Source organism: Lampetra fluviatilis, chromosome 21 (genome assembly GCF_964198595.1).
Source record: "Lampetra fluviatilis chromosome 21, kcLamFluv1.1, whole genome shotgun sequence".
Classification (NCBI taxonomy): Eukaryota; Metazoa; Chordata; class Hyperoartia; order Petromyzontiformes; family Petromyzontidae; genus Lampetra; species Lampetra fluviatilis.
The window spans coordinates 13,850,594-13,862,343 of NC_136295.1; the positions used below are offsets into that span (position 1 = coordinate 13,850,594).

Consider the following 11,750-nt stretch of genomic DNA (forward strand, 5'->3'; position numbering starts at 1 on the left):
GTGGGTTATCACATCCTTTCACTCCTAAATTGCTTCTATATCAACTTTCAAGTGTATTTTGTTGAGCCAAACTCAAGAGACCAGGATAACAGTCTCAAATGCAAGAATGACCGGGTCACCAAAATGATAAAAGCAATAACATAAACAAACTGTGACAGTGAAGAAAATAGCAATCAGAGCAAAAATAAATGCATTACATAAAATGTTTTTATAAAGATATTGTATGCACATAAATAAGTGTGAATTGAAATGCATGTCCTGAAATAAAAGTTGGCTCCGACAAATAACTTTTAAAACTTCAGAGCAAAATTAACTTCCAGAATCATTCAAGCAGCTTTAGCGTGATTGTTGCACAAATGTGTAAACAGAAAAACATGTACGTCACTGCATCGCGCACTTTGAGATGTGCTTCTTGTTTTCGTGTTTAATTTGATGTCCTTCCCGCGCACCTCCGATCAGCACGGTTGTTTATGTATGGTGCGAAAGAAGTTCAACATACATACATTTGTGAGATGGAGAACTGAGTGATTGTGGTAACACCACGCTCTCTTATAGGCACCAGGACTTGGAATCTTCAACTGTGAGGGCCCTGCTGTCTTGACACGACGACCCAACACTGCTCGTTGGCAGAGTTCCTACAACAAGAAGACTCTGCCATGGGGAGGACCCCTCCACAGGGACCACTTCACGAGGAAGCTGTGGCCCCATGGTTCTCAGCCAGCTGTGGGTAGTCCTGTTGCGTAGCACAGCCTGGCAGACATACTGATGGTGTGTCAATAGCCTGCAAAAGTTCCATATGCACGGTAATTTACACAGACACTGTGCTCTTTGCTACGGGTTCAGATGGAGTCCTCTTAAGGCAACAAAACACCTGAGAACACATTTTCTAAAATAGTCCAAAATTAATAGGTAAAGCGTACACATTGACATTGCACTTTATCACCGTTGAGGCTCTGGATACATTATATAACTCCTTTAACTTGGGCTAGTTTTTAAAAAAACTCAATTACAGTTAATTCTCAATGATCCGTGGGCAGACCATTCCCTTTGAGTTTTAAGCTTGCTTGCAAAAATATAGAATATCTCTCCACACGTGTTCGTATAGTCATTCGCTGCTCCTCACACGTCAGTCGATGGTCAGTGACTGGTTGCCTATGAGAATACAAGCACGTCGGGAAGCAAATATATTAGTTTAAGAAGCAATCAAAACAGATGCCACATTCCGCATTCTCACCCCACATTTTCACCCCCATTCTGCATAGCTAAACAATGCATATTTTTATTGCCTAATCTACACATGTTTTCATTATCCGTGTTTTTGTTTCATTTGGGCCACCCCTCCACCCAGCATTACGCTGGGTAATTAGCCGGTGACGACTATTTAATGCAGGTGAAGAAACTTCAGGGGAGCCGATATGAGTATTACAGCGCAGACTAATCTAAATTTAGTCGTGTTAAAAACAGTATGGCAAGTCTTGGTTTGACAAGTCGAGGAAGCATTTTCCAGTTTGGAACATTGACTTGTGCACATGCTCCGTCGTGGAACCAGAATCATGCATTGATGAAAATCGATTCATGACCCAAATGATACGCACATCAAATTACATGCCCAAGAATTGTTTATGCTATGTAAATGCACATACCTATGTAGCACATACAGATGAGCCATGCAATGTAGACAGAATGACATAACCAAATTAGGACGTAACATACAGTGCGGATGGATAAAAGTATAAAAGGACAAAACAAACTAAGGCACAGATGAAACACAAATAACAACACATACAAGACATTACAAAGGAACGTCCAAGAGTATAATCAGGGATTATTGATACATTGCATAAACTGTTGGTATAAGAAGGCAGCTGCGCTTTATTCGAATGGATGTTTATCCCATTACGTGCATTATGACAGCGATTCTCAATCATTTTTGTACCCAGGCTTAGTAGAGCCACAGTTGAAACGTCTTCCGAGGCACTTTGAGAACCCCACAGTGGGGCAGTGTTGTAGCTGTGTGCGCTTATCAACGTCTGATTTATTCTTGCGCTGGTGCAAGCTGGATCAGCAGGAGAATCCACTGTGAATCCAGTTGTCTTTCACAGACCCCCTTAATGATGCCTACGTCCACTTCGGGGTCAACAGACTTCCCAGTTTAAAAACTCCTGCCTGATAGTGTTCTCATGCTGCTAAAACGATATTATATTATGTGGTATCCATGAATTGGGCAAACCAAGAGTGATTTGATCGTGGGAGAAATCACTCTGAACATTTTAATTTGAAGTGGCCAAGATCGACGGTCTTTCAGTATCCAGATTGATGCACCCAGGAAATGTATGGTGCACATTTTAAATGAACTCAGGATTTCTGTGCAACACAGAATGTTTACGTTTGTGTATAGTGTTGACAACAAAGTGTGCGTACGCGCTGGGCTATGGCTTATGAGCAACTCATGCTCATCTCTTTGTTTTGATACCCTAGTTAACTTGCTTCTCTGTATACAGTTCAGTAGTGTTTGTAGTGTTGGGTATGCTGCGATAAGCTGTGTGCTTTGGCAACTGCTATAACCACGGCTTAGTTTCTCACCTAATATCCCAGGTCGCTGGTAGACTGGAGTAAATGGCACCTAACCAGTAGCCACAGCCATACCGAGAGGTATATTGGATGTGCTGTGCCTAGTATGGAACTGCTTAGTATTCTAGTGTTGAGTGTTTACTAAGGTTTAATCGGTTTGTAAAACTTAAGCATGGCTCCATAAGCTTGGGTTTGTGGTCTTGTAATGCACTTTGAGTACCAATGTGGGATGGTATATCCATTATCTCACCACCATAGTCCATGGTCCAGAGCAGAAATTGGGACCACCTAAGGCAGCAAAGTTTCAGTCGTACCAATGTATTTATATGGCTAATGATAACCCACTAATTTCAAATGGTTTTCACAGAATTAATTGTTATTGGCCATGTAAATAAATTGTAACCATGAGAGTTACGCCACTGCAGGTGGTACCGACGAGAGAAATGTCTCGTCTTCACTCGTGGGGCTATAGCTTATGAATCGGTGGTCGCTGTATCAATACACCTGTGTCTGGCATGTGTTCTGAGCTTATTTGAACTCTTGTTTGCATTATCAAGTTGATCAAAAGCCCACGGTCTCAGTTTTGGTCAGAATTTTGAATGATTGATGGTAATTGTAGATTTACATTGCGTAATGTAGATTTTTACATTTTAAATCTAAATTTACGTTGCGTTTCCACCAAGGGTATTTTGTATGAACAGTTGCTCGCATTTAAGTGGATTTTGTTTTAAACTGTGCAAAAATAAACTCCTTATTGTGGTGAATTGCTTATGATTAAATGTTTATATAAGGTCTTCTCAACGTCACACTTTCAAGCTGGCTTTGCGGCACGACAATGTCCAACTGCGTATGCGTAGCTGAAGAAGTTGAGAGGGCTGGGGGTGGGGGCTGATGACTGTCTGCGGTTAATGGTACAAAATTAGTTTGAGAAATGAGGTGTTTATTCTGGACATCCATGTTGTTCCACTCTGTTCACCAGTGTTCTTCAAGATCTGGGTGATATTCTAGGATGATAGCGTGATCCCAGAAGCGGAGGTCAGGTCTTGAGTTGGCGGTGAGGTACATTGGTGAGGTCTTGATTAATGGTTAGGTTGTCGTTGGCAAGAAAACGTGTAATCTCCTGTTTTGTTTGCATGTCTGCATATATTTGGTGGCAGAATGTTCTCCACAACAGGGATCTAGGGGGTTGGTGTCGGTTTCTGTGCTGTGGTTGCGATGCACATCGCGTTATTGGTGCATCTAGCAGTTTTGTGTGCGAACTCCTGGACCAGGCTGGAGCGAAGTGACTGCCACTGAGTAGATCGGTGAGGGGGTGGCAGTTCGCAGTGCTTGGCGTTGTATGTTGAGTACCATGCACCACTGTGATATACTTTATTATCTTGCTGACGTTATTGTTCGTGAGGTTCTAATAAACCCGCCCTACATTCAGTGCCACATTAAGCTATTGCGGGGCCTGTAACATATGTTATAAAGGGACCCTAAATTAAAAAAAACACATAAATATTAAAAGACATTTTTAACTTGCATAGTAAAGTAATTGTATTTTTTCATTCGCTATACAGCCAGATAATATGACAAATCGCTAACTTTAAACACCCAGTCGTTCGTAAAAGTTGAAGGCAGTATAGTACTATAGTAATAGAGCAAGTGCAAAATCACTGAACCAGAATTGATAGCTTGAAAGCATTTAGCGCAGGGCCCTTGAAAGTGCGGGGCCCGTAGCATATGTAGCTACTTTTGCTACTAGGATAATCCGGCACTGCCTACATTGAAGGAGAAAACTGAGGCATAGGTCATTCCAGATCGTCGCGGTGGTCATTACACACGTGTACGAGAAAAAAACCAGTGGACTCATGATGGCCAGTTTGAGTGACACGGAGCAAATGAAAATCCGCCGCTGATGGCTGTGCGCGGGAGGCAGCAGTTGTTGTGTTTTGGCGAGATGCGTCCTGGATGAAATTAACAAAACGAGGTCAATAATCCGCTGTGACAGCCTTCGCATCTCGCAGTGTGCCTCCCTGCAGCCCCGTGCTCCCGAACCTCGTGTGGGGAGGGGTGGCGAGGGTGGCTGATCGTCGTTCTGAACACTCTCCGTCATCCACGACTGTGGAGCCGCAACCCTGGTTCGGCAGGAGCGGTACAGCAGAGTGTGGACGAATCTCCATCTTCTTGGTTCTTTCGGTAAAGTCACGTAGAAGGGAAATAATAAAATAATACAAATATATATTAATATTATTTGTATATTAATTGATAATTTCCATTCTACGTGACTTTTAAATATATATTTATATTATTTTAATATTTCCCTTCTACGTGACTTTACCGAAAGAACCAAGAATATGAATCCCTGCAGTCATGAAAGCTTTAAATCAAAATTGAATCTCCATCTCTTCCATGTGTATACGATAGAAAACAAACTCCCAACACATTAATCGATTACACTGCATTAAAAGGAAAAATAAAAAAGAGGGAACTCAGAAGGGTAATTTCCTGTAACATGCTGTCGTGTTTTCTGTGTTTTGTGCACCACTGCCAATAATGCAGTGTCCCAAATCTGTGTACAGGATAGGAACAGGACTCTGCGGGGTGGGCTGGTAGGAACGAATAACCAAAGAATATAAACATAATGTATTATTACACTTGTTTAGCCAGGAAAGCCTCACTGAGTCTAAAGGTTTTTGTAGGGTCCTGCCAAGTGTTTGCAGTAGGGGGCGATGTTGCTACACCTAATTGGACGATACGAAGGGAGAGTTTGAGGCCTAGTTCTAGGCTTTAGGCCTAGCTGTAGGCTTTATGCCGCTGTGAGTTAATTTTTAATTTAAATGTTTTAATTATTAATGTAAAAGCTTTAAATTTAAATGTTTCTATTTAAAAACATAAGGAAATGTAACATTGTTAAACATTAACTCCCTTTCACACACGCGGGGGTACGATACGAAGGGAGAGTTTGAGGCCTAGTTCTAGGCTTTAGGCCTAGCTGTAGGCTTTAGGCTGCTGTGAGTTAATTTTTTATTTAAATGTTTTAATTAAAAGCTATCTCAGGGAATTATAAGGGAATGTTACACTTGTTTAGCCAGGAAAGCGTCACTGAGTCTAAAGGTTTTTGTAGGGTCCTGCCAAGTGTTTGCAGTAGGGGGCGATGTTGCTACACGGACGGACGGACGGACGATATAATCTATTGTAGGCTGGTTCACTTCGTTCCTATCAGTATAACGTGGCGTTGTCCCCTCACACGCAGGGGGTTTCTCACTCTGCATGCGCCTCCGTATGATTGCGGATAGCACATAAACTATATTATATTCTTGCGCATGCCTGCCATGACCTAAGAATTCGTGTAGTCTTACCTTTCAATGTAATTTTTGTCTGTCTGTCTGCATGTGGCCGACATTTGCGAGGGATTTGGCTTGCGAACTGTGGGGTTTATGTTTTAAAAAAGTACCCAGGTATAGCACACTATAAGCCCCCTGGTGAACCAGCGCTATTCCAATTTCATGTCCGTCACCTTTAAAGTAGTTTAATTAGCAATTTCGTGCTGATTTTTTGTTACTGATTTATTACATTGTGCCTCTGAGCGTGCACCAAAGCACGCATCTGCGCATGCGCCCCTAGCGACGCACACGCATTCAGTGGGAGGGGATTCTCATTCGCGTTAAAATGCAACAAAAAACACGCAAGACTGAGGTACATTCTTCAAAGTGTGATGTCCTCTTCTCCACCTCCCCACCCCAATGTGTGCAATTACTACTATAGGGTCGGTAGATACTAATATTATAAAGCTTACGTAAAGCAGGCGGGGGGATGGTGGGGGGGGTAGCGGCCCAGCCCCAGCCTGCCAAGGTGCCACCTCGGCCGGCTGGGCAATCTAGGCAAGGCCGGAGCTTCTGCACGGGACTAGGCCTCACCACTACACTCTGTGAAGCGAGTACGATTATAGAGTCGATATATACTATTGTAGTGGGTATTATGTGCGTTACACGCGGTTACCACTACTTACCTGGTGTAGCGTCAACCATGGGTCAACAGGGGGAACGGCGAGTACAGCCTGTATCAAGTAACGCCGTTAGGCCGTAATGTCATGGGTTACGGAACGGGCTTTGGAGAGTCCCTTCGGGAACATGGGCGGAGCCGAGCTGGGGGGGGGGGGGAGGAGCCGCCCAAAGGGTTCTTAAGGGGGGCCCCGTGACAGAGGCATGGTCGTCGTAGGGAGCCAGGGTAAGGATCTGCTGCAGAGAGTCTCTCCTCATCGCGGAGTGGTGTTGGCTGAACCCCCGCTCCAGGCAGACGAGTGGTAGAGCCAAGGGGATGGCCGAGGGTAGGGTCCCCTAGTATTCAGTAATTGTCGGCTGGAAGAGAGTCTCTCTCTCCTCGTCACGGAGTGGTGTTGGCTGAACCCCCGCTCTGGGCAGATGAGTGAGAGAGCCCAAAGGGTAGCCGAGGGTAGGACCCAAATAGTATTCTGTGTCCGGGGTAAAGGACCGAGATAGAGTGCACCTACACTGGTGTGAGCATAGGATGTTGAGGGGAACAGTGTTTTATTAAACGGCAACAGCCCTTATAGAATTTCTCGTCTTCGTGTGGTTTTACTGCACTACATAAGTACTATATTCTTGCTTCTTTCGCTAAACTCACGTAGATAGAAAACTAATATTTAAAAATTAAGTTAGTAAATATTAAAATATTAATGTGTGTGTAAGTCCATGTGTGTGTGTAAGTCCATGTGTGTGTGTGAGTCGATGTGTCTATCGTGGACAGTGCTGTGGGGGGAGGGCCAATGCCGATTGGCCTCTCCCCTCATGGCGTCTGTGACCACCACAGTGGCTAAACGGGAGCTCTGGACGGGTGTGAGGGGCTGGTAACCCCTCCACCTTCAATTAATTACCACTAAACCACGACTTAAATATGTAACTAATAAGCTTGTGCCGGAGGCCCCGGGAGGACAGGCGTCTATGACGTCTCCTGGCCAAACCCCAATTGGCGGAGCCAGGAGATTGAATCTTTATCCTCGGGGCTCCTCCAGAAACAAGGAAAAGCCACTTCGTGTGGCCACGTGGAATGTTCGAACGCTCACTGCGGAGGAGAGGCTGCCACTCCTCTGTCGGGAGCTTGACCGGTACCGCCTGGATCTCTGTGGCATTCAGGAGGTCTGGTGGACCGGTTCTGGCTCCTGCCACCATAAGGGGTGGACAGTCCTCTACTCGGGGCAGGAGACTGCCAAACAACAGGGTGTGGCTCTTCTTCTGAACAAAAGAATGAAGGGGGCGTGGGACCGTGGCGGTGCGGTGTGGGAAGCTGTAAGCCCCAGGCTACTTTGGGCTCGCCTTCCCATCAACGGGAGGCAAGGAGTGGTGGTCGTGGTTACTTATGCCCCCACCGAAGACGAACATCCGTGGAGGGATGCAGGCAAAGCTGATGAGTCAGATGCCTTCTATGACCTCCTGTCACAGGTGCTGGCTAAAGTGGCCACTCGGGATAGAGTCATCTTGTTGGGTGACTTCAATGCCCGAGTTGGTCATGATGCTGGCACCTGGTCTGGAGTGATTGGAGGGCATGGGCCAGATCAGCTCAATAACAACGGTAGGAGACTGCTAGATTTTTGTGCAGCCCATGGGCTTGTAATTAACAACATGCTCTTCCGGCATTGGCGCATCCACACAACATCATGGATGCATGCCGGGTCCAAGCAAGAACATCTGCTGGACTACATAGTGACGGACCAGCAGAAGCGAGCACATGTCCTTGACACCAGGATCTACCGTGGAGCTGATCTGCCCTCTGACCATCGAATAGCATCTATAAGATGTGCCTGCCATTCTTCCACTCCGGTGGTGGGTGTACACCCAGGACCCCATTCCAACCTAAAGTGGCCAGGTCTCAGTTAGCTGATGAAAGTTACAAGCGAAAATTTCATCATCGCTTGCGGCTGGGGTTGGCATCGTCCCCCACTCCTCCTGATGTCGAGGGTAAATGGGCGAGGTTTAGGACTGTGACTCATGCAGCTGCAATGGCTGCTTTGGGTACGCGGTCCAGACCTCCCCAGAGACTCTGGCTGACAGAGGAGGTGTTCAGGATAGTTGAGAAAAAGCGACAGCCCACTCTCATCGGCTACAGCATCCCACGTCAGAATGAGGAGGCTTCCCGCAGCCTCGGAGGTTCGGAGAGCCGTAAGGCGCTGCAAGGATGGGTGGTGGTCGCGGGTTGCTGAGGAGATGGAGTCTGCCTCAGTGGCCCGCGATCACAAATCACTATTTAATTCCATCAAAAAAGTAACTTGCAGCGCCACACCTATTACCATCATTGGGGGAAAAAACGGTGATCCAATCTCTGACCCCCAGGAATAGGTTTGCAGATTTGCTGAGCATTTCTGTGAAGTCCTGGGGGAGGGGAAATCCCTCGACATAGAAAACATTGTGAGACAAAGTGGGGATGACCCTGCTGAGGCTGCGGTGCCTCAAATATTGGAAGAAGAAGTCACCCCCTGTGAGTGGCTGGCTGAGGTGCCATCTGTTGAGGAAGTACTAAAGGCGATCCAGAGTCTGAGAACAGGAACGGCACCGGGCAGAGATGATCTCCCAAGCTAAATGCTGAGGAAGGGTGGCGTTTGTGCACAGACTGCCGTACATGATATCATAACAACAGTCTGGACCACTGGACGGGTTCCGCAGGATTGGAAGGATGCCCTTGTGGTCCCCCTCTTTAAGAAGGGGGGCCACACAGACTGTAACAACTACAGGGGAATCTCACTCCTCAGTGTGCCGGGAAGGTCCTGGCAAGGAATATTCAACATCGCCTTGCTAGGCACGCTGAGGAGAGGCTTGCGGAAACCCCAATGCGGTTTCAGGAAAGGGCGGTACTGCACAGATGCCATATTTTCTGTCCGTCTGCTATAGCAAAGGTGGAATTGGAATTCCAACAAGACCTACATCTCTGCTTTATTGACCTGGTCAAGGCCTATGATACCATCAGTACGCCTGGGCTCTGGGTCGTTCTTCGTGCTTTCGGAGTCCCTGACCCTCTGCTCACGATCATTAAGGACCTTCATCATGGTGAGCAGGCCCGGGTAAAACTACGTGGCCAGGAGTCAAAGCCATTCCCTGTACACCTTGGGGTGCGACAGGGATGTCCTCTGGCTCCAACATTATTTAACATCTATTCCGACCACGTAGTTCGTGAAGCCTTGAATAGCTGTACCGCAGGAATTTCCATCTGGTACAGATACAATGGGAATGCTGATCGATGCCCGGGTGCGGTCAAGGGATGGCTTCCTATTGGTCAACCACGTTATGTATGCCGACGACTTGGTAATTGCAGCTCACTCAGAGGAGGAGATGGAGGCGCTGCTACTGAAACTGGAGTGTGCCACTAAGAGGTGGGGCCTTACCATCAGCCAGAGGTGGGACAAAGTCATTGTTATGCAAGTCCAAGTCGAGTCGCAAGTCATCAAATTCATGACTCGAGTCTGACTCGAGTCCAAGTCACATGACTCGAGTCCACATCTCATAGGTGGGACAAAGTCATTGTTATGCAAGTCCAAGTCGAGTCGCAAGTCATCAAATTCATGACTCGAGTCTGACTCGAGTCCAAGTCACATGACTCGAGTCCACACCTCTGCCATCAGCCCCACCAAAACGAAGCACCTGCCTGGGTATTTTGTACTATCGGGCACTTCACCCCCACAACTCCCAATCGGTGATGGGGCAGTTGTGGAGAGAGTGGAGAGTTTCCCATACCTGGGCAGTGTTCTCATGACCAGCTCCGGTTTAACAACAGAGGTCTCACTCCGAATCAGTTGAGCGGCATTATCTTTTCATCGGTTGCGTAATGCTGCGTGGAAGCTACCTGGTCTGTCGCTCCGCACGAAGCTTCGGGTCTTCTTGGCCACAGTCATTCCCTCCCTTCTCTACGGTTGCAAAACGTGGACTCCCCTAATGGAACATCTTCGCCGTTTAGAAACATTTAGACTGGCCTGCCTACGATCAATCCTGGGTTTAACCAGGCTGGATTGTGTGAGGAGCTCACAAATCCTCGAAAGATCTGGACAAAGTCCCATCGGTGAGCACCTCCGGCAGGCAAGGCTACGTTGGCTGGGCCATGTAGCCCACATGCCCAATCACCACATGCCCAAACAGCTTTTGTTCGGCCGGATTAAGGGGGCTAAACAGGCGCGGCATGGGCTAGAGAAGAGATGGAGTGACGTGGTACAGGAGGATGTGGAGCTGAGTGGACTTGCCGATGACTAGTACCAGCGGTGTCAAGATCGCCCTCTGTGGAGGAGGCTTGTGAAGGACGCTACTGGGCAGTTGGAGGCAGTCGCCCTCCAACAACAGCAGAGGGCGAAGGAGCGACGCTCACAACAACGAGCGGAGCGCCGGGTGGCTAAAGCACAGCAAGTTGGCACAGTAGGGGGCACAGGTGATGCATCAGCCAGTCATCTCGGTCATCCGACCCGTGGTACCTGGGTCTGCCCCGTGACCTCCTGCCAGCGGGCTTTCGACACTTCACGTGGCCTCAAAGTGCACATATCCTGGCACAAGCGTCATGGTGATGTCACCGCCACTTAGTGGCGAATGGCGGTTGTTGTTGTGTTGTTGTACGTCTATATGTGTGAAAGTCGATGTGTGTGTTTGAGTCCATATGTGTGTGTAAGGCGATGTGTTTGTGTGTGTGGGTCGATGTCTGTGTGTGTGTAAGTCGATGTGTGTCTTTTTCGCCCGGGCAACGCCGGGTACTTCCCGCGAGTTTTACTATCAAGTATTCATTTCTCTCTTCTGTTTCAGTTTTATGTATTCGGTATAGCCCTGTGAGCCATTCGGCTCTTGAATCGGGTGCAACCGCAACAAACAAAAACATGAACAAGAAAACATCTTAAAGTGACTATACGCAAACAGAAAAATCCAGGAAAAAAACTGCTAAATCTTTCAGAAAAAGCACCGTACACCAACACTGTGTGCGCAGACTACAGTGGTTTACTGTGTGGTCCAGAGTTTGGGTTGTATGGTCACAATCGCACTGTCGCTGGTCTTTAATCTATATCTATGACTCACGGGGTTTGCTATGTGGTCCATAGCCCGCTGTTATTGTGAGAGTCGGATACCAGAACACACTAAATACCATCGCTGCCATTGCAACTGATGCGAAGAGGGGGCGGGGCCTGTGCGTGTGGGCGGGGCGCGGGGCGGAAC

The 11,750-nt window shown here is 47.2% G+C and overlaps 1 protein-coding gene across 2 annotated transcripts in view; it reads left to right on the forward strand.

The window, feature by feature from the left end:
* Positions 1-3,304, forward strand: part of NEK10 (NIMA related kinase 10) — a 43,560-nt gene extending 40,256 nt beyond the window's left edge. For both annotated transcript variants that reach the window (XM_078866182.1, XM_078866183.1), the window contains exon 34: positions 556-3,304. In XM_078866182.1, coding sequence (XP_078722308.1) covers positions 556-601 — 46 coding nt within the window. In that variant the 3' untranslated portion in view covers positions 602-3,304. The remainder of the gene's footprint in view (positions 1-555) is intronic.
* The last annotated feature ends 8,446 nt before the right edge of the window (positions 3,305-11,750 follow it).